The 23,125-nt window shown below is 47.1% G+C and overlaps 1 protein-coding gene across 1 annotated transcript in view; it reads left to right on the top strand.

The window, feature by feature from the left end:
- alg9 (ALG9 alpha-1,2-mannosyltransferase) overlaps positions 1 to 23,125 on the top strand; it is a 47,189-nt gene that overhangs the window by 11,328 nt on the left and 12,736 nt on the right. Inside the window, exons 4-11 of the mRNA XM_021617332.3 lie at positions 919 to 989; positions 1,075 to 1,163; positions 5,317 to 5,452; positions 5,891 to 5,978; positions 6,124 to 6,229; positions 8,963 to 9,085; positions 19,026 to 19,180; positions 19,957 to 20,086. Of these exons, the coding sequence (XP_021473007.2) occupies positions 919 to 989; positions 1,075 to 1,163; positions 5,317 to 5,452; positions 5,891 to 5,978; positions 6,124 to 6,229; positions 8,963 to 9,085; positions 19,026 to 19,180; positions 19,957 to 20,086 (898 nt within the window). The remainder of the gene's footprint in view (positions 1 to 918; positions 990 to 1,074; positions 1,164 to 5,316; positions 5,453 to 5,890; positions 5,979 to 6,123; positions 6,230 to 8,962; positions 9,086 to 19,025; positions 19,181 to 19,956; positions 20,087 to 23,125) is intronic.

Below are 23,125 nucleotides of genomic sequence, written 5' to 3'. Positions count from 1 at the left end.
AACTAACCTTGTGTGGGGAACACAATTCATTTGCATTCCCCTAACCCTGACCGAAAACCTAACCCTAGCTCCTAACCCTATACCTAACTATAGCTCCTAACCCTATACCTAACTCTAGCTCCTAAAACAAACCCTAGCATCTAAAACTAACCCTAGCTTCTAAAACTAATCCTAGCCCCTAACCCTAGCTCCTAAAGCTAACCCAATACCTAACCCTAGCTCCTAACCCTATACCTAACCCTAGCTCCTAAAACTAAGCCTAGCTCCTAAAACTAATCCTAGCCCCTAACCCTAGCTCCTAAAGCTAACCCTATACCTAATCCTAGCCCCTAACCCTAGTTCCTAAAACTAATCTATAATCTATACTTAATTCTGACCCTAACCCTAGCTCCTAAAAGTAACCCTAGCTCCTAACCCTAGGCTCCTAGCTCCTAAAACTAGCTCCTAACCCTGTACCTAATTCTAACCTTAACCCTAAGCCCTCTACATATAGCATTTGATCTCGTAGGGACTAACAAAATGTCCCCAGTTAGACAAATGTTTGTTTGTTTACTATTCTTGTGGGGACTTCCGGTTTTCAAGTATAGTTAAACACATCCACACACACACACACACACACACACGCCCTACAGACCAACAAGGTAGCAACACACACTCACAGTTGTGGTTGTGTGATGTTTATGTGGTTGTGATGTTTATGTGGTTGTGATGTTTATGTGGCTGTGATGTTTATGTGGCTGTGAGGTTGAGGTTGTGATGTTTATGTGGTTGTGATGTTTATGTGGTTGTGAGGTTGAGATGTTTATGTGGTTATGAGGTTGTGATGTTTATGTGGCTGTGAGGTTGAGATTGTGATGTTTATGTGATTGTGAGGTTGAGATGTTTATGTGGTTGTGAGGTTGTGATGTTTTGTTTTAGGTGCTGGTGTTCTACTTTGTGCGCTGTGTCCTGGCCTTCTCCTGCTGCATCTGTGAACTCTACTTCTACAAGTCAGTATCTGTCCCTCCTCGTGTGTGTGTCAGTCTCTTATTTTATCTTTATCTTTAGTGTAAGGTAGGTGTGTGTGTGTTGCAGGGCGGTGTGTAAGAAGTTTGGGCTGCATGTGGGTCGTCTGATGCTGGCCTTCCTCCTCCTGAGCTCTGGAATGTTCTGCTCCTCAGCAGGTGGGTGCTACTCCTATATCTCCCTCCCTCCCCTCCATCTCTCTTCCTCCCTCCTTCCCTTCATCTCTCTTCCTCCCCTCTTCCTCCCTCCTTCCCTTTCTCCATCTCTCACTCATCTTCCCTCCATCTCTCTCCCTCTCCTCTGTCTCTCCCTCTCTGCCTGTATCTCTGTCTGTGACAAATACAATTTGATTTGATTTGATTGGCTTGGGCTAGTGTAAGAGTGGGGGAAAGGGCCTGTTTGCCTGCTCACGGCCTGGGTGTATGTGTGACTTTCATGTTAAGGCCCTCTTTGTGAAAGTGGGGGGCATGGGGTGGGCAGGAGGGGCATAGGTCTGATCTGAGGGGGCCTAAATGGGGTGTGGGCATGGTCGACTTGGGGGGGGGATGTTGATTGGTTGGGGTGTGAATGTGGCTGGTGCTGTGGTCGGAATGTAGTTCCTCTCGGCGTGGGTCCGGGGGGGTCCCGCAGGTCTGGGAGAGTGTCTCGCTGGTCTGGGCGGGGTGTCTATTGATCTGTTGCTCCTGTGTGAGGTGACGGGGCTGTGGTTGAGGGCGATATCCTTCAGGGTCCGGGCGTTGGTGGGCACTGCTGCCTTGTATAGGTGGACCTGGTCGTCAAGTCCAGGGTGGGTGGTGGGCACTGCTGCCTTGTATAGGTGGACCTGGTCGTCAAGTCCAGGGTGGGTGGTGGGCCAGGTAAGACATTTGGTTTTGAGGCACCGTCACAGAAAAATACTTGCGTTTACCCGCTGTATGGTAGCAGGGTGGAGATGAAGACAGCTTGTCTGTTGAAACGTTGGACATAAATAATTTTGCATCCCAGAGTGTGTGGCTCTCCTTTATTGTTCAAGTGTTCTACTCCACTAGCCAGCACCTCGCCTAAATAGGTGTGTGTTTCTTTCACCTCTAGCAGGGTGGAGAGATCACCACTTGTGCGTTGGGGAAAATATAAGCAGCTTTTTCCATCACTTTTCAATCACTCCCTTGTGCCTATGTGTATTGTTATGTGGCTGGGCGATGGGTGTTTGGACACCAGAGTGTGTGTGGGGAAAAGTTTATTTTCTTGTATATATTTCCCGTTTGAGTCCATAAGGAGTACAATCTGTGGCTTGTGTGTGTCCTCAGTGGGTGGGTGTGTGTGTGTGTGTGTGGGGGGGGGGGGGGGTTCTCAGAGGGGGTTGGGACCCCCTGGGCCCCTGTGGTGTCGAGGCTATGGTCAGGGTCTGGGGTGGACTGTTCTGCTGTGGTGTCGAGGCTATGGTCAGGGTCTGGGGTGGACTGTTCTGCTGTGGTGTCGAGGCTATGGTCAGGGTCTGGGGTGGACTGTTCTGCTGTGGTGTCGAGGCTATGGTCAGGGTCTGGGGTGGACTGTTCTGCTGTGGTATCGAGGCTATGGTCAGGGTCTGAGGTGGGCTGTTCTGCTGTGGTGTCGAGGCTATGGTCAGGGTCTGAGGTGGGCTGTTCTGCTGGCTTCTCTGCGGGGGTGGCCACCTCTCCAATGGGCTGTTCTGCTGGCTTCTCTGCGGGGGTGGCCACCTCTCCAATGGGCTGTTCTGCTGTGGTGTCGAGGCTATGGTCAGGGTCTGAGGTGGGCTGTTCTGCTGGCTTCTCTGCGGGGGTGGCCACCTCTCCAATGGGCTGTTCTGCTGGCTTCTCTGCGGGGGTGGCCACCTCTCCAATGGGCTGTTCTGCTGGCTTCTCTGCGGGGGTGGCCACCTCTCCAATGGGTTGTTCTCCGCCACACGTCATCGTTTTCACCTCCTTCTCTAGTTGTTTGTTCTCCTGCTCTTTTTTCTGTTGATGTTGTCTCACCACATTCCAGAGAGCAGATCTCTTCACCTGCAGCTCTCTGGGTCTGGTTGAGGGGGTGTTGTTGAGCCGAACTATTTTTTTGTGTTGACTGGAGTGTGTTCATCTGCTATTCCAGCTCCACCTGCCTTACCTCCAGCTGGGTGAATGTATCCTTCATTTCAATGAGAGAGTAGTACTCTGTGATGGGAGCTTTGACACCTCTCACTTCACACGTCAGTGTAATTGAAGTTGGAGACATCTGTTCTGTCTTAGCAAGCTTTGTAGCCTAAACTTAACTCAGTCCTTGTAAAGTAAAATAGATAATTGTAATTTATTTTTCTTCTTGCCTTTAAAAATAGCTTCATACTAAATATTACTCACTCAGTTCCAGGTTGGATGCTATTCTCAGGTTTATTTTTTGCTTATTTTGCTGGCCATGGTTTGCCAGATTATTCACTATAGTCCTTGGAATTAAATCCTTCCATGTCATTTTGTCCAAAAACAGGTTGAAGGTTTGGAGTTTTGGTTTAGAGTGAAGGTTATATGTCCTCGTGAGAAAATCCAAGTTTATCTTATTCTAAAAACATGTTGAAAAATGTAAGAGCTCATCTGCTCATGACCTCTCACACTTCTCTTGCTCTCTCTCTCTCCTCTCTGTTTCTCTCTGTTTACCTCTCTCTCTGTGTCCCTCTCTCTCTCTCTGTGTCCCTCTCTCTCTCTCTGCGTCCCTCTCTCTCTCTCTCTGCGTCCCTCACGCTGTCTCTCTGCGTCCCTCACGCTGTCTCTCTGCGTCCCTCACGCTGTCTCTCTGCGTCCCTCACGCTGTCTCTCTGCGTCCCTCACGCTGTCTCTCTGCGTCCCTCACGCTGTCTCTCTGCGTCCCTCACGCTGTCTCTCTGCGTCCCTCACGCTGTCTCTCTGCGTCCCTCACGCTGTCTCTCTGCGTCCCTCTCTCTCTCTCTCTGCGTCCCTCTCTCTCTCTCTCTGCGTCCCTCTCTCTGCGTCCCTCTCTCTGCGTCCCTCTCTCTGCGTCCCTCGCGCTCTCTCTCTGCGTCCCTCGCGCTCTCTCTCTGCGTCCCTCGCGCTCTCTCTCTGCGTCCCTCGCGCTCTCTCTCTCTGCGTCCCTCGCGCTCTCTCTCTCTCTGCGTCCCTCGCGCTCTCTCTCTCTCTGCGTCCCTCGCGCTCTCTCTCTCTCTGCGTCCCTCGCGCTCTCTCTCTCTCTGCGTCCCTCGCGCTCTCTCTCTCTCTGCGTCCCTCGCGCTCTCTCTCTCTGCGTCCCTCGCGCTCTCTCTCTCTGCGTCCCTCGCGCTCTCTCTCTCTGCGTCCCTCGCGCTCTCTCTCTCTGCGTCCCTCGCGCTCTCTCTCTCTGCGTCCCTCGCGCTCTCTCTCTCTCTGCGTCTCTCGCGCTCTCTCTCTCTCTCTGCGTCCCTCGCGCTCTCTCTCTCTCTCTCTCTCTCTGCGTCCCTCGCGCTCTCTCTCTCTCTCTCTCTGCGTCCCTCGCGCTCTCTCTCTCTCTCTCTCTGCGTCCCTCGCGCTCTCTCTGCGTCCCTCGCGCTCTCTCTGCGTCCCTCGCGCTCTCTCTGCATCCCTCGCGCTCTCTCTGCGTCCCTCGCGCTCTCTCTGCGTCCCTCGCGCTCTCTCTGCGTCCCTCGCGCTCTCTCTCTCTCTCTGCGTCCCTCGCGCTCTCTCTCTCTCTCTGCGTCCCTCGCGCTCTCTCTCTCTGCGTCCCTCGCGCTCTCTCTCTCTGCGTCCCTCGCGCTCTCTCTCTCTGCGTCCCTCGCGCTCTCTCTCTCTGCGTCCCTCGCGCTCTCTCTCTCTGCGTCCCTCGCGCGCTCTCTCTCTGCGTCCCTCGCGCGCTCTCTCTGCGTCCCTCGCGCGCTCTCTCTGCGTCCCTCGCGCGCTCTCTCTCTGCGTCCCTCGCGCGCTCTCTCTCTGCGTCCCTCGCGCTCTCTCTCTCTGCGTCCCTCGCGCTCTCTCTCTCTGCGTCCCTCGCGCACCCTCTCTCTCTCTGCGTCCCTCGCGCTCTCTCTCTCTCTCTGCGTCCCTCGCGCTCTCTCTCTCTCTCTGCGTCCCTCGCGCTCTCTCTCTCTGCGTCCCTCGCCCTCTCTCTCTCTGCGTCCCTCCCGCTCTCTCTCTCTGCGTCCCTCGCGCTCTCTCTCTCTGCGTCCCTCGCTCTCTCTCTCTCTGCGTCCCTCACGCTCTCTCTCTCTGCGTCCCTCGCGCTCTCTCTCTCTGCGTCCCTCGCGCTCTCTCTCTCTGCGTCCCTCGCGCTCTCTCTCTCTGCGTCCCTCGCGCTCTCTCTCTGCGTCCCTCGCGCTCTCTCTCGCTCTCTCTCTGTCTCTCTCGTCTCTCTCTCCAGCATTCCTGCCTTCTTCCTTCTGTATGTATTCTACTCTGGTTGCCATGACTGGATGGTTCCAAGACACGCCCTTCCTGGCTGTGATGGGCGTGGCAGCTGGGGCTATCATTGGCTGGCCATTCTCCGCTCTGCTTGGGTAAGAGCTGTTCCTTGTGCAGAGTTAATTGTAAAGAAGTATGATATAAATACATTACTGTATAGTAAGTTTCAGCTGGCAGGAAGTGGAGAATAATTTACTACTAGGGCAGGGCTATGTTTTGTTTTAGGGAGCAAAAGAAGTAAGAGGGAGCCATTAAATTGTATTAAATTGAAGGTTATTTGTTGATCTAGAAATTTACAGATGTTTCTGAAGAAATTTGAGTCCCTGCTGAAAAAGTTTGAATACGACTGGGTTTGAGGTCAGGGGTTCTAAGTATGGTCTCCTGATTGTTGCAGTGGTCTAAGGCAGGGTTAGGGTTTGACCAGGGTATGCCGTCATTCTAAATAAGAATTTGTTATTAACTGACTTGCCTAGTTAAATAAAGATAAAATAAAAATAGTCATGCTGTCTCTGATTGGTTGATGTGGTTACTAGGCTACCGATCGCCTTCGACCTGCTTGTGCTGAAGAGGAAGTGGAATAGTTTCATCACCTGGGCAACCGTCTCTCTGCTGCTGTTCCTGGTGACGCACACACACACACACACACTACCCACTGAGTTATGAATGTTTGTTAAGAACTTTGTCATTATCTTTAGTTGATCGCTGTGTAAGGAGAAGAAGCACTCAGAACTAATTTTGTGTGTGTGTGTGTGTGTGTGTTTTCCAGGTGCCTCTGATGGTGATGGATTCTTGTTGCTATGGGAAACTGGTCATTGCTCCCCTCAATATTCTACTCTATAATGTCTTCACCCCCCATGGCCCAGATCTCTATGGTAAACACACACACACTAGCTAGCTAGGTCCTCTTATGATGCTGTTAGCTAGCTAGCTAGGTCCTCTTATGATGCTGTTAGCTAGCTAGCTAGGTCCTCTTATGATGCAGTAAGCTAGCTAACTAGGTCTTCTTCTGATGCATTTAGCTAGCTAGCTAGGTCCTCTTCTGAAGCAGCTAGCTAGCTAGGTCCTCTTCTGATGCAGTTAGCTAGCTAGCTAGGTCCTCTTCTGAAGGAATTAGCTAGCTAGGTAGGTCCTCTTCTGAAGGAGTTAGCTAGCTAGGTAGGTCCTCTTCTGAAGCAGCTAGCTAGGTCCTCTTCTGATATAGTTAGCTAGGTAGGTCCTCTTCTGAAGCAGTTAGATAGCTAGGTACACTACCGTTCCAAAGTTTGGGTGTCACTTAGAAATATCCTTATTTTTCAAATAAAGCAAAAAAATGTTGCCATTAAAATAACATCAAATTGATCAGAAATACAGTGTAGATTTTGTTAATGTTGTAAATGACTATTGTAGCTGGAAACCAGAATAGAAAGAGAAGTGGGAGGCCCCTGTGCACAACTGAGCAAGAGGACAAGTACATTAGAGTGTCTAGTTTGAGAAACAGACGCCGCACAAGTCCTCAACTGGCAGCTTCATTAAATAGTACCCGTAAAACACCAGTCTCAATGTCAAGTGAAGAGGCGACTCCAGGATGCTGGCCTTCTAGGGAGAGTTGCAAAGAAAAAGCCTTTATCTGAGACTGGCCAATACAAATAGAAGTTTAAGATGGACAAAAGAACACAGACAATGGACAGAGGAACTCTGGCTGGAAGGCCAGCATCCCGGAGTCGCCTCTTCACTGTTGACGTTGAGACTGGTGTTTTGCTGGTACTATTTAATGAAGCTGCCAGTGGAGAACAGTGGAGGCGTCTGTTTCTCAAACTAGACACTCTAATGTACTTGTCCTCTTGCTCAGTTGTGCACCGGGGCCTCCCACTCCTCTTTCTATTCTGGTTAGAGACCGTTTGCGCTCTTCTGTGAAGGGAGTAGTAGTACACCGCGTTGTACGAGATCCTCAGTTTCTTGGTAATTTCTCTCATGGAATAGCCTTGATTTCTCAGAACAAGAATAGACTGGTGAGTTTCAGAAAAAAACTAATTTGTTTCTGGCCATTTTGAGCCTGTAATTGAACCCACAAATGCTGATGCTCCAGGTACTCAACTAGTCCAAAGAAGGACAGTTGTATTGCTTCTTTAGTCAGAACAACAGTTTTCAGCTGTGCTAACATAATTGCAAAAGGGTTTTCTAATGATCAATTAGCCTTTTTTTAAATGATTAACTTGGATTAGCTAACACAACGTGCCATTGGAACACAGGAGTGATGGTTGCTGATAATGGGCCTATGTAGATATTGCATGAAAAAATCTGCTGTTTCCAGCTATAATAGTCATTTACAACATTAACTAAATCTACACTATTTCTGATCAATTTGATATTTTAATGGAGAAAATATGTGCTTTTCATTCAAAAACAAGGACATTTTGAAGTTACCCCAAACTTTTGAACAGTAGTGTAGGTCCTCTTCTGATTCAGTTAGCTAGCTTGATAGGTCCTCTTCTGATTCAGTTAGCTAGCTAGATATTTCCTCTTCTGATTCAGTTTGCTAGCTAGATAGGTCCTCTTCTGATTCAGTTAGCTAGCTAGATAGGTGCTCTTCTGATTCAGTTAGCTAGCTAGATAGGTCCTCTTCTGATTCAGTTAGCTAGCTAGATAGGTGCTCTTCTGATTCAGTTAGGTAGCTAGATAGGTCCTCTTCTGATTCAGTTAGCTAGCTAGATAGGTCCTCTTCTGATTCAGTTAGCTAGCTAGATAGGTGCTCTTCTGATTCAGTTAGCTAGCTAGATAGGTCCTCTTCTGATTCAGTTAGCTAGCTTGATAGGTCCTCTTCTGAAGCAGTCAAGTCAGGTGGTATTTATTAAAGAGTTGAGTCAGAATCAGCTGCATTGATCTGTTGTTCTATGTTCTAATGTCATTTGAGGTCTGGTGGCTTTAGAAGTTTCACAATGTTACCAACTCAGTGGCCTTGTGGTTAGTGTCCGCCTTGGGATTGAAAGGACAGTGTTACCAACTCAGTGGCCTTGTGGTTAGTGTCCGCCCTGGGATTGAAAGGACAGTGTTACCAACTCAGTGGCCCTGTGGTTAGTGTCCGCCCTGGGATTGGAAAGTTGGGAGTACGATCCCGGGCCGAGCCATTCCAAAGAAGGTAAAAATGAGACCCAATGCGTCTGGCCCTCAGGAATAAAGGGATACTTCTGGATCATAATTAACAATGAGGCCCTTTATCAACTTCCCTAGAGTCAGATAGGCTTGTGTAGATTATTGGACACAGAGATATACAAATGGTATCTATTAGTTCATCTGATTCTGGGGAAGTTGATAAAGGGCCTCATTGCCAAAATCCCAAAGAATCCCTTTGAGGAGTTAGAGCCTTACCCCCAGTCTATCATGTACTAGCGTCCTGTTCAGGGGCTATACTTGTACATCAAGCTGCCTCACGCTACAGAAACAGGAGATGGGCTCCTGCTCATATGAGCCGTTCTGGGTCAAGCCAAGACTTGTGCAAGGCTATTTAAATTTTTTTGCATGAAACATGACTGCATGTTTACTGTTTATGATTGACTTATACTGTGTTTTGTATCATAACATTGATCTAACACTGTGTGGTGTGCTTGCGTTGTGCATTATGTGTTTAGGTACAGAGCCGTGGCCGTTCTACTTTATAAATGGTTTCCTGAACTTCAATGTGGTGTTTGTCCTGGCGCTGCTGTCTCTACCTCTCACTGCTCTGATGGAGGCGCTACTACAACGCTTCAATGGTAACACGCAGCCACACACGCAGCCACACACCCACCATCTACTTTATAAAGAAATATTTGGTGTGTATAAACAGCGGCACTAACATACAATCTGCAGTATTAGAAATATTATAATAAGCAATGTCGGTGATACGGTATTTAAATTGAAACAGGAAGTGACAAGTGGTTCAATGTCTCTACAACATGGGACAGTAGCTTTGGTTGTAAGTGTGTTTGAGTTTTAGTTTATTTTATCTTTACAGGGACAGTGCACATTAATCAACGTTTCAGTGAAAGTGCCGGTTTTAGCCAGCCGGCTAATTTTCAACCGCAGTCCCTGGGCAGGTTATTAAAAACAATTACAAGCAAGACATAGCATACAGACAGAGCAAAATAGGACAAGCAAGGCGTAGCATACAGACATAGCAACATAGAACAAAAAGCAGCAAGACAAAATTCATAAAAGCAACAAAGGTGTTGGTGAGTATGAGGTTTGTGTGATTAGCTTTTGTGTGAGTGAGTGTGCATCAACTGGTAGATGCTAGTGATGGCTGTTCAAAAGTCTGGCCTGTTAATAGAAGCTGTTTTTTGGTCTCTTGGTCCCGGCTCTGATGCACCTGTACTGTCGCCGTCTGCCCAGTGAACAGTCCATGACTCAGGTGGCTGAGGTCCTTGATGATCTTCTTCTTGGCCTTCCTTTGACACCAGGTGCTGTAGATGTCCTGGAGGGCAGGCAGCGGGGCCCTGGTGATGCATTTAGCGGTCCGCACCACCTTCTGGAGAGCCATGTGGTTGAGGGCGGATCAGTTGCCGTATCAGGCGGTGATGCAGCCCGATAGAATGCTCTCAATGGGGCATCTGTAGAAGTTTGTGAGGTTCTTGGTTGCCTTGCTAAATTTCTTCACTCGCCTGAGGTTGTAGAGTGCTATTGCGCTTTCTTCACCAAAATGTTGATGTGTCGAGACCATTTCAGGTCCTCAGTCATGTGCACGCTGAGGAACTTGAAGCTTTTGACCCTATCTAGGATGAGGATGGGGGCTCTCTCCCTCTTCAGTTTCCTGTAGTTCACGATAAGCTCCATCATTTGGTCGACGTTGAGTGAGCGGTTAATTTACTGGCACCACTCCGCCAGAGCTATAACCTCCTCCCTGTAGGCTGTCTTGTCGTTGTTGGTAATCAGGCCTACCACTGTCGTGTTATCAGCAAACTTCTTGATTGAGTTGGTGTCGTGCGTTGCTATGCAGTCTGCGCACACACCCCTGGGGGTCCCTGTGTTGAGGATCAACGTGGCGAAAGTGTTGTTGCCTACCCTCACTACCGGGTGTTGTCCTGTCAGGAAATCTAGGATCCAATTGCACAGGGAGGACTTCAGCCCCAAGGCCCTAAATTTGCAACAAGATGGCGCTGACGATGGTCGCCCTGTCGCTCGCTCCCAGCTGACTTTGCAGTCTTTTGTTTGTTTTTGTAAATAATGATCTGGTCACAAATGTACTAGTATTATTTCCTATGACCGACAAGCACCTTTTTATTGTTTATTTTTATTTCACCTTTATTTAACCAGGTAGGCTAGTTGAGAACAAGTTCTCATTTGCAACTGCGACCTGGCCAAGATAAAGCAAAGCAGTGTGAACAGACAACACAGAGTTACACATGGAGTAAACAATTAACAAGTCAGTAACACAGTAGAAAAAATATATACATTGTGTGCAAAAGGCATGAGGAGGTAGGCGAATAATTACAATTTTGCAGATTAACACTGGAGTGATAAATGATCAGATGGTCATGTACAGGTAGAGATATTGGTGTGCAAAAGAGCAGAAAAGTAAATAAATAAAAACAGTATGGGGATGAGGTAGGTAAAAATGGGTGGGCTATTTACCGATAGACTATGTACAGCTGCAGCGATCGGTTAGCTGCTCAGATAGCAGATGTTTGAAGTTGGTGAGGGAGATAAAAGTCTCCAACTTAAGCGATTTTTGCAATTCGTTCCAGTCACAGGCAGCAGAGAACTGGAACGAAAGGCGGCCAAATGAGGTGTTGGCTTTAGGGATGATCAGTGAGATACACCTGCTGGAGCGCGTGCTACGGATGGGTGTTGCCATCGTGACCAGTGAGCTGAGATAAGGCGGAGCTTTACCTAGCATGGACTTGTAGATGACCTGGAGCCAGTGGGTCTGGCGACGAATATGTAGCGAGGGCCAGCCGACTAGAGCATACAAGTCGCAGTGGTGGGTGGTATAAGGTGCTTTAGTGACAAAACGGATGGCACTGTGAAACTGCATCCAGTTTGCTGAGTAGAGTGTTGGAAGCAATTTTGTAGATGACATCGCCGAAGTCGAGGATCGGTAGGATAATCAGTTTTACTAGGGTAAGTTTGGCGGCGTGAGTGAAGGAGGCTTTGTTGCGGAATAGAAAGCCGACTCTTGATTTGATTTTCGATTGGAGATGTTTGATATGAGTCTGGAAGGAGAGTTTGCAGTCTAGCCAGACACCTAGGTACTTATAGATGTCCACATATTCAAGGTCGGAACCATCCAGGGTGGTGATGCTGGTCAGGCATGCGGGTGCAGGCAGCGAACGGTTGAAAAGCATGCATTTGGTTTTACTAGCGTTTAAGAGCAGTTTGAGGCCACGGAAGGAGTGTTGTATGGCATTGAAGCCCGTTTGGAGGTTAGATAGCACAGTGTCCAAGGACGGGCCGGAAGTATATAGAATGGTGTCGTCTGCGTAGAGGTGGATCAGGGAATCGCCCGCAGCAAGAGCAACATCATTGATATATACAGAGAAAAGAGTCGGCCCGAGGATTGAACCCTGTGGCACCCCCATAGAGACTGCCAGAGGACCGGACAGCATGCCCTCCGATTTGACACACTGAACTCTGTCTGCAAAGTAATTGGTGAACCAGGCAAGGCAGTCATCCGAAAAACCGAGGCTACTGAGTCTGCCGATAAGAATATGGTGATTGACAGAGTCGAAAGCCTTGGCAAGGTCGATGAAGACGGCTGCACAGTACTGTCTTTTATCGATGGCGGTTATGATATCGTTTAGTACCTTGAGCGTGGCTGAGGTGCACCCGTGACCGGCTCGGAAACCAGATTGCACAGCGGAGAAGGTACGGCGGGATTCGAGATGGTCAGTGACCTGTTTGTTGACTTGGCTTTCGAAGACCTTAGATAGGCAGGGCAGGATGGATATAGGTCTGTAACAGTTTGGGTCCAGGGTGTCTCCCCCTTTGAAGAGGGGGATGACTGCAGCAGCTTTCCAATCCTTGGGGATCTCAGACGATATGAAAGAGAGGTTGAAAATGCTGGTAATAGGGGTTGCGACAATGGCGGCGGATAGTTTCAGAAATAGAGGGTCCAGATTGTCAAGCCCAGCTGATTTGTACGGGTCCAGGTTTTGCAGCTCTTTCAGAACATCTGCTATCTGGATTTGGGTAAAGGAGAACCTGGAGAGGCTTGAGCGAGTAGCTGCGGGGGGGGGCGGAGCTGTTGGCCGAGGTTGGAGTAGCCAGGCGGAAGGCATGGCCAGCCGTTGAGAAATGCTTGTTGAAGTTTTCGATAATCATGGATTTATCGGTGGTGACCGTGTTACCTAGCCTCAGTGCAGTGGGCAGCTGGGAGGAGGTGCTCTTGTTCTCCATGGACTTCACAGTGTCCCAGAACTTTTTGGAGTTGGAGCTACAGGATGCAAACTTCTGCCTGAAGAAGCTGGCCTTAGCTTTCCTGACTGAATGCGTGTATTGGTACCTGACTTCCCTGAACAGTTGCATATCGCGGGGACTATTCGATGCTATTGCAGTCCGCCACAGGATGTTTTTGTGCTGGTCGAGGGCAGTCAGGTCTGGAGTGAACCAAGGGCTATATCTGTTCTTAGTTCTGCATTTTTTGAACGGAGCATGCTTATCTAAAATGGTGAGGAAGTTACTTTTAAAGAATGACCAGGCATCCTCAACTGATGGAATGAGGTCAATGTCCTTCCAGGATACCCGGGCCAGGTCGATTAGAAAGGCCTGCTCACAGAAGTGTTTTAGGGAGCGTTTGACAGTGATGAGGGGTGGTCGTTTGACTGCGGCTCAGTAGCGGATACAGGCAATGAGGCAGTGATCGCTGAGATCCTGGTTGAAGACAGCGGAGGTGTATTTGGAGGGCCAGTTGGTCAGGATGACGTCTATGAGGGTGCCCTTGTTTACAGATTTAGGGTTGTACCTGGTGGGTTCCTTGATGATTTGTGTGAGATTGAGGGCATCTAGCTGAGATTGTAGGACTTCCGGGGTGTTAAGCATATCCCAGTTTAGGTCACCTAACAGAACAAACTCTGAAGCTAGATGGGGGGCGATCAATTCACAAATGGTGTCCAGGGCACAGCTGGGAGCTGAGGGGGGTCGGTAGCAGGCGGCAACAGTGAGAGACTTATTTCTGGAGAGAGTAATTTTCAAAATTAGTAGTTCGAACTGTTTGGGTATGGACCTGGAAAGTATGACATTACTTTGCAGGTTATCTCTGCAGTAGACTGCAACTCCTCCCCCTTTGGCAGTTCTATCTTGACGGAAAATATTATAGTTGGGTATGGAAATCTCAGAATTTTTGGTGGCCTTCCTGAGCCAGGATTCAGACACGGCAAGGACATCAGGGTTAGCAGAGTGTGCTAAAGCAGTGAGTAAAACAAACTTAGGGAGGAGGCTTCTGATGTTGACATGCATGAAACCAAGGCTTTTTCGATCACAGAAGTCAACAAATGAGGGTGCCTGGGGACATGCAGGGCCTGGGTTTACCTCCACATCACCCGCGGAACAGAGGAGGAGTAGAATGAGGGTGCGGCTAAAGGCTATCAAAACTGGTCACCTAGAGCGTTGGGGACAGAGAATAAAAGGAGCAGATTTCTGGGCATGGTAGAATATATTCAGGGCATAATGCGCAGGCAGGGGTATGGTGGGGTGCGGGTACAGCGGAGGTAAGCCCAGGCACTGGGTGATGATGAGAGAGGTTGTATCACTGGACATGCTGGTTGTAATGGGTGAGGTCACCGCATGTGTGGGTGGTGGGACAAAGGAGGTATCAGGGGTATGAAGAGTGGAACTAGGGGCTCCATTGTAAACTAAAACAATGATAACTAACCTGAACAACAGTATACAAGGCATATTGACATTTGAGAGAGACATACAGCGAGGCATACAGTAATCACAGGTGTTGAATTGGGAGAGCTAGCTAAAACAGTAGCTAAAACAGTAGGTGAGACAACAACAGCTAATCAGCTAGCACAACAACAGCAGGTAAAATGGCGTTGACTAGGCAGGGAGGGTCGGATTAACTACACACAGAGCCTGAGTGCGGCTGGGGCCGACAGATAAAACATAAACAAGCAGAATGGAATACCGTGATTAATGGACAGTCCAGCATGCATCAGCTATGTAGCCAAGTGATCAGTGTCCAGGGGGCAGCGGTGGATGGGGCAGGGAAGCTGGACTGGCGAGTATTATCCAGGTTAAAAAACTGGCTGGCTGTGCAGAAGGTAAAAGGTAAAAGCCACTAGCAGTGGCTAACAATGACTAAATAGCTTGTAGCTAGTTAGCTGGTTAGCTTCTGGAGGTTCTTGAGTGTGTTCTAAAAATAACAAATTATAGCGATTCCGTATCACATTGGGTGAGGCAGGTTACCGGAAGGTATAAACAAAATAAAAATCGAAAAGAGTTTGAAAGTAAATATGGGTCCAGTGAGTGTTTGGGACGCGGCGATTCAGACGGTTAGCAGGCCTGTGCTAACAAACTAACAGTTAGTAGGCCGGGGCTAAACAAGGTAGCAGTTAGCGGACCGGGGCTAAACAAGCTAGCAGTTAGCAGGCCGAATTAGCAAGCAAGGAGATAGCAAGGGCTAGAAAGTTAGCCTTTGGGGGGCGTCGCGATGGGGTGAGTCTGTTTATGCCTCTTCATGCGGTGACAACGATAGACCGGTTGTGGGTCCGGATATTGTAGCCCAGGAGTATGCTTCGGTGGTAGCACAGGAGCTCTGGCCGGGCTAGCTTCAAGCTAAGTGGGTGGAAACGCTAGCCAGGAGTAATCATCCGGGGTTGCGGTTAGCTAGTTGTGAAGATCCAGCTGAAAATGTTCCATTTGCGGTGGGAATCTGGGGATAAAAAAAATAATAGGTCCGTTATGCTCTGGTTAGAGTCGCTTTGTTCGAACTGGCGAGAGCTTTCCGAGCTAAAGGTTAGCTGAAGACCGCTAGCAATGTTTTGCTGACTGATAGCTGGTAGTTAGCTGGCTAGCTTCAGTTGAGGGGTTCCGGATTCGAAGTAAATATAAATACTTTAGGGAAAAAAAAGCTACATTGGGTGAGGCGGGTTGCAGGAGAGTATTTAGAAGTTGAGGTTTAGCAAAATGTTTTAAAAGATAAGCGAAGAAAAATATGTAAAAAAAAAACGAAAAACGATATAAATACAAGGGACACGACACGACAACACGTCTGACTGCTACGCCATCTTGCAAATCTGAGATGACTTTCCAGAGCGGGATCCTCGGTCTAGACTGCAGTAGTTCCATTCATCACGAAAAAACACTGCTGGAGGAGGGGAAGGCGAGCTGGAGTTCTAGTCTGATTTAAGGAAAAGGAAAAACCACTCTCCGCTTCCTAGTATATTACTTGCTAATGTACAGTCTCTAGACAATAAACTTTGTGAGCTCGGAGAGATAAGAGAGACTGTAACGTAATCTGCCTCACAGAGACTTGGTTATTGGGGGAGATGCTTGATCAAGCTATGCAGTTTACGGGGTTCTTGGTACATTGCGTGGACATGGTAAATTAGTTTTGTGGGAAAAGCAAAGGCGGAGGAGTATGTTTTGTGATCCCTCACACACACGCACACACACGCACAAGCCGATACCGCGCTGGCACTGAAGGAATTACATGGGACTTTGAAGAAATTGGAAACAGAATATCCAGAGGCCGCATTCATTCATCATAGCCGGGGACTTTAACAACGGACTGTTAAGGAAAATGCTACAGAATTTCCACCAACACATCTCTTGCCTCACTCGCGTGAATAATACATTGGATCATTGTTATTCACCATTCTGAGAGGGATTTAAGCCCTCCTTTGGCAAATCAGACCATGTCTCCATTCTGCTCCTCCCCGCCTATAGGCAGAAATTAAAACGGGAAGCACCCGTGTTTAGGTCTGTCCAATGCTGGTCTGACCATTCGGAATCCATGCTATACAACTGTTTTGATCATGCGAATCACCGCATTTAACTACAGTGAAGTGACTTGAAACATGGAGACGTATAAACAGATACTGTTTAAAACAGTAAACTGCTCTACATGATGTCTTCAATAAGCATTTCTATATACAACCGTATAATTTCCAAACATTTACAGAACCAGTCAGAAGTTTGGACACCTACTCATTGCAGGTTTTTTTTGTATTTGTATTTATTATGGATCCCCATTAACTGCTGCCAAGGAATTTTCCTGGTGTCCAGCAAAATTAGGGCAGTTTCTACAATTTTAAAAACATTATAATTCATTCACCGATTTCACAACACACTGTGTGCCCTCAGGCCCCTACTCCACCACTACCACATATCTATATGACTAAATCCATGTGTGTGTGTGTATGCATATGTCTGTGCCAATGTTTGTGTTGCTTCACAGTCCCCGCTGTTCCATAAGGTGTTTTTTTAATCTGTTTTTTAAATCTAATTTTACTGCTGCATCAGTTACCTGATGTGGAATGGAGTTCCATGTAGTCATGGCTCTATATAGTACTGTGCGCCTTCCATAGTCTGTTCTGGACTTGGGTACTGTGAAGAGATTTTTTAATTTTTTACTATTGTCTACATTGTAGAATAATAGTGAAGACATTAAAGCTATGAAATAACACATGGAATCATGTAGTAAACAAAAAACTGTTAAACAAATGAAAATATATTTGAGATTCTTCAAAGTAGCCTCCCTTTGCCTTGATGACAGCTTTGCAGTCTCTCAACCAGGCTCATGAGTTAGTCACCTGGAATGCATTTCAATTAACAGGTGTGCCTTGTTAAAAGTTCATTTGTGGAATTGATTTCCTTCTTAATGAGTTTGAGCCAATCAGTTGTGTTGTGACAAGGTAGTGGGGTATCCTGAAGATAACCCCCTATTATCGCAAGAACAGCTCAAATAAGCAAAGAGAAACAACAGTCCATCATTTCTTTCATTTCTTTTTCACGTTTCTTCAAGTACAGTAGCAAAAACCAAGCGCTATGATGCTCTCACGAGGACCACCAGAGGAAAGTAAGACCCAGAGTTACCTCTGCTGCAGAGGATAAGTTCATTAGAGTTAACTGCATCTCAGAAATTGCAGCCCAAATAAATGCTTCACGTAGTTCAGGTAACAGACACATCTCACCATTAACTGTTCAGAGGAGACTGTGTGAATTAGGCCTTCATGGTTGAATTCCTGCAAAGAAACCACTACTAAAGGACACCAATAAGAAGAAGAGACTTGCTTGGGCAATGGACATTAGACGGGTGGAGTCCAAATTCAAGACTTTTGGTTCCAACTGCCGTGTCTTTGTGAGACACAGAGTAGGTGAACGGATGATAACCGCATGTGTGTTTCCCACCTTGAAGCATGGAGGAGGAGGTGTGACGGTGTTGGTGTGCTTTGCTGGTGACACTCTCCGTGATTTATTTAGAATTCATGGAACACTTTTTATTTTATTTATTTCACATTTTAATTAACTTCTACGTCACCAGAGGAGGAGTAGGATAAGGGTACAGCTAAAGGCTATAAGAACTGGTTGTCTAGTGCGTTAGGAACAGAGTGTAAATGGAGCAGATATCTGGGCGCGGAAGAATAGATTCAAGGCATAATGTACAGACAATGGTATGGTAGGATGTGAGTACAGTGGAGGTAAACCTAGGCATTGAGTGACGATGAGTGGTTTTGTCTTTAGAGGCACCATTTAAGCCAGGTGAGGTCACCGCATGTGTGGGGGGTGGAACATAAGGGCTAGCTAAGGCATATTGGGCGGGGCTGGAGGCTCTGCAGTGAAATAAGACAATAATCAGTCACCAAAACAACAATAGACATATTGACATTAGGGAGAGGCATGTGTAGCCGAGTTATCATAGGGTCCAGTGAGTAGCTAGGCGAGCTAGCGACATGGCGATTCAGACAGCTAGCAGGCCGGGGCTAGCAGATGGGCCATGGGGGGACATTGCAACAGAAGAACCTGCTGAAACCCCCGTACCACATTGGGTGAGGCGGGTTGGAGGAGAGTATGTTCAGTCTAAAAATATATCTGAAGAAAACAATATATAGACGGGACGGGACAAGACAAAACAGACGTCCGACTGCTACACCATCTTGGAAAGCTATCACTTAAACAGCATGGCTAACACAGCATTCTGGTTTGGGCTTAGTGGGACTATCATTTGGTTTTCAACAGAACAATGACCCAAAACACACTTCCAGGCAGTGTAAGGGCTATTTGATGCAGCACTCCATGGCTCTCCCTCTTGGTCAGATGACCTGGCCTCCACAATCACCAGACCTCAACCCAATTGAGTTGGACCACAGAGTGAAGGAAAAGCAGCCAACAAGTGCTCAGCATATGTGGGAACTCCTTCAACACTGTTTGAAAGCATTCCAGGTGAAGCTGGTTGCGAGAATGCCAAGAGTGTGCAAAGCTGTCATTAAGGCAAAGGGTGGCTACTTTGAAGAATAAAATATCAAATCTATTTGTATTTGTTTAACACTTTTACATTTTTGGTTACTACATGATTCCATGTGTTATTTCATAGTTCTGATGTCTTCACTATTATTCTACAATGTAGAAAATAGTAAAAAATAAAGAAAAACCCTTGAATGAGTAGGTGTGTCCAAACTTTTGGTACTGTATATTCAATAATAAATACAAATTCTTAACATTTCCAATAAATTTGTCTTTACTCTAACATTGTGTGTGTGTGTTTTACAGTGCAGAACCTGGGAAAGCCATATTGGTTGACTCTGTCTCCTATGTACCTGTGGATGCTGGTTTTCTTCACCAGACCTCATAAAGAGGAACGTTTCCTGTTCCCCATCTACCCCCTCATCTGTCTGGCAGGGGCCGTAGCACTGTCTTCACTACAGGTACACACACACACACAGACAGACACATAGTTTGCTGTTAAAGACCATTGTCTTCCAACAAGTAGCGCCAGGATCCTGTCTGGCAAATCGTGGAGCTCATCTCTAAAAATCTAGATTTTTGTGCATCAGCCTAACACTAGTTTTTACCTTCTGAAAATCACTGCTGTCTCCAATGACTACTGTAGCTATGGGACACCGGCAGACAACTACGCAAACCAACGGATTTCTGAGAACAGTCCTAGTACTTTGATGCAGTACAAATTCATCAGGCAAACTAGCTCAATCAACCGTGCTTGATCAGCAGAGCAAACTTGTTCCAGTTAGAAGGTTACTGCTAGCTTGTTTGAATGGCCATTGCGTTAACTAGGTTGCCAGCTTGTTGATGAAGTTGTACGGCACCAAAGTTGTGGGGCCGTTCTCAGAAATCAGCATGTATCTGACTCTGACAGCTGGCACTGTGCCTCGTTACTTTGGAACATTTGGCCAACTCGATAACACAGCAGAAAGCTGTCAGCTGTGCTGCAGAACTCGGTGCACTATTCATGGCCGAACAGCTACTCTTTTGAGGATGAAAGGTGGTTCATTAGACGATGTCACCTTGGTAATGTTGTGACATTGTATTGAAGCCTATTTACTTTTCATCTATTCCCATGAGTGTTTGCGAGTTAACAGACCAATCAATGCAGACGGCCGTCGCTCTATCTGAAGTCAGACAATGGATGAAGACATACGTTTCCTGTGTATTGATCAAGTGTTTTCTGTGTTGTGTTTTGTAGAAGTGTTACCACTTCCTGTTCCAGCGGTATCGTCTAGAACACTACACGGTGTCGTCTAACTGGCTGGCTGTGGGAACACTGATCCTCTTCACTCTGCTGTCTCTGTCCAGATCAGTAGCCCTGTTCAGAGGTCCAGACACGCACCACCGACACACACACACACACACACACACACACACACACACATACATACATACACACACACACACACACACACACACACACACACACACACACACACACACACACACACACACACACACACACACACACACACACACACACACACACACACACACACACACACACACACATACATACATACATACATACATACATACATACATACATACATACATACATACATACATACATACAGTAGAAGTCGGAAGTTTACATACACTTAGGTTGGAGTCATTAAAACTAGTTTTTCAATCACTCCACAAATTTCTTGTTAACAAACTATAGTTTTGGCAAGTTGTTTTGGACATCAACTTTGTGCATGACAAGTAATTTTTCCAACAATTATTTACAAACAGATTATTTAACTTATAATTCACTGTATCACAATTCCAGTGGGTAAGAAGTTTACATACACTAAGTTGACTGTGCCTTTAAACAGCTTGGAAATGGTCGATGGTCATTATGGCCAAACAGTTCAATTTGTTTCATCAGACCAGAGGACATTTCTCCAAAAAGTACGATCTTGGTTCCCATGTGCAGTTGCAAACCGTAGTCTGGATTTTTTATGGCGGTTTTGGAGCAGCCTTTCAGGTTATGTCAATATAGGACTCGTTTTACTGTGGATATTTTACTGTGGATATAGATACTTTTGTACCTGTTTCCTCCAGCATCTTCACAATGTCCTTTGCTGTTGTTCTGGTATTGATTTGCACTTTTCGCACCAAATCTCTAGGACACCGAATGCATCTCCTTCATGAGTGGTATTTATTTTATTTTACCTTTATTTAACTAGGCAAGTCAGTTAAGAACAAGTTCTTAATTTCAATGACGGCCTAGGAACAGTGGCTTGACTGCCTGTTCAGGTGCAGAATGACAGATTTGTACCTTGTCAGCTCTGGGATTTGAACTTGCAACCTTTCGGGTTACTAGTCCAACGCTCTAACCACTAGGCTACCCTGCCGCCGCCCCAAGCCGGTATGACGGCTGCGTGGTCCCATGGTGTTTATACTTCCATACTATTGTTTGTACAGATGAATGTGGTACCTTTAGGCGTTTGGAAATTGCTCCCAAGGATGAACCAGACTTGTCTACAAAAGGAGGTCTACAAAAAAAACTCTTGGCTGATTTCTTTTGATTTTCCCATGATGCCAAGCAAAGAGGCACTGAGTTTTGAAGGTAGGCCTTGAAATATATCCACAGGTACACCTCCAATTGACTCAAATGATGTCAATTAGCCTATTAGAAGCTTCTAAAGCCATGACATCATTTTCTGGAATTTTCCAAGCTGTTTAAAGGCACAGTCAACTTAGTGTATGTGAACTTCTGACCCACTGGAATTGTGATACAGTGAATTATAAGTGAAATAATCTGTCTAAACAAAACCAAAACTATAGTTTGTTAACAAGAAATTTGTGGAGTGGTTGAAACACGTAGGTTGAAGTCATTAAAACGAGTTTATGTAAACTGCTGACTTTAACTGTACATAGACATACATACTTGCATAGACATACATGCAGGCATACATACATACACACACCACAGACATACACGCATGCGCACACAAAATAATGTTTTGAAAATTAAAGTATGAGGTTGTGATGGAATCTTAGTCTAGAAACGCCAACCGTGACACAGTGGACAACACATTGACTAGGGCAGGGGTCTCCACACAGTGCCTAGGGCAGGGGTCAGGGGTCTCCACACAGTGCCTAGGGCAGGGGTCAGGAGTCTCCACACAGTGACTAGTGCAGGGGTCAGGGGTCTCCACACAGTGACTAGTGCAGGGGTCTCCACACAGTGCCTAGGGCAGGGGTCAGGAGTCTCCACACAGTGCCTAGGGCAGGGGTCTCCACACAGTGACTAGGGCAGGGTTCTCCACACAGTGACTAGGGCAGGGTTCTCCACACAGTGACTAGGTCAGGGGTCCACACAGTGACTAGGGCAGGGTTCTCCACACAGTGACTAGGGCAGGGGTCTCCACAGTGCCTAGGGCAGGGGTCTCCACACAGTGCGTAGGGCAGGGGTCTCCACACAGTGACTAGGGCAGGGTTCTCCACACAGTGACTAGGGCAGGGTTCTCCACACAGTGACTAGGGCAGGGTTCTCCACACAGTGACTAGGGCAGGGGTCTCCACACAGTGACTAGGACAAGGGTCTCCACACAGTGACTAGGGCAGGGGGCAGGGGTCTCCACATAGTGACTAGGTCAGGGGTCTCCACATAGTGACTAGGTCAGGGGTCTCCACACAGTGTCTAGGGCAGGGTTCAGGGGTCTCCACACAGTGACTAGGGCAGGGGTCAGGGGTCTCCACACAGTGACTAGGGCAGGGGTCTTCATTTTTTCTTCACTGCATCGCAGTGCTTGAGGCGTCACTACAGCCCCTGATTTGATCCCAGGCTGTGTCACAACCGGCCGTGACCGAGAGACCCATGAGGCGGCGCACAATTGGCCCTGTGTTGTCCCGGGTTAGGGGAGGGATTTCCTTGTTCCATCTCGCTCTAGCGACTCCTTGTGGCGGGCCGGGTGCCAGCAAGCTGACTCCGGTCGCCAGTTGGACGGTATTTCCTCCGACACAATGGTCCGGCTGGCCACAAGGGTTAAGCGAGCAGTGTATCAAGAAGCATTGCAGCGATGGGCGAGCAGGGTCGTGTTTCAGAGGATGCATGGCTCTCCCGAGTCCGTAGAGGAGTTGCAGCGATAGGGCAAGACTGTAATTGCCAATTGGATACACTAAATTATGTTAATACTTTTTGCCAAATTCTGTTTTCTCAGTTTTATTTTCTTGGTTTTTGATCTGTTTTTTTTACTCTGAATACTTAACTACAGAAACAACCAAACTGGATGTTCTGAGTCCTTGTCAATGCATAAAACACATCTGAATGTTTTTTAATTGCCTGGGAGAAAACTATGAACAGTGAATTCGGAAAGTCTTCAGACCCCTTCCCTTTTTCCAAATGTTGTTACTTTACAGCCTTATTCTAAAAT

Source organism: Oncorhynchus mykiss, chromosome 10 (assembly GCF_057628025.1).
Source record: "Oncorhynchus mykiss isolate SJ-2025 chromosome 10, ASM5762802v1, whole genome shotgun sequence".
NCBI lineage: Eukaryota > Metazoa > Chordata > Actinopteri > Salmoniformes > Salmonidae > Oncorhynchus > Oncorhynchus mykiss.
The sequence above is the reverse complement of the archived record's forward strand: the minus strand, read 5'-3'. Positions and strand labels throughout refer to the sequence as shown.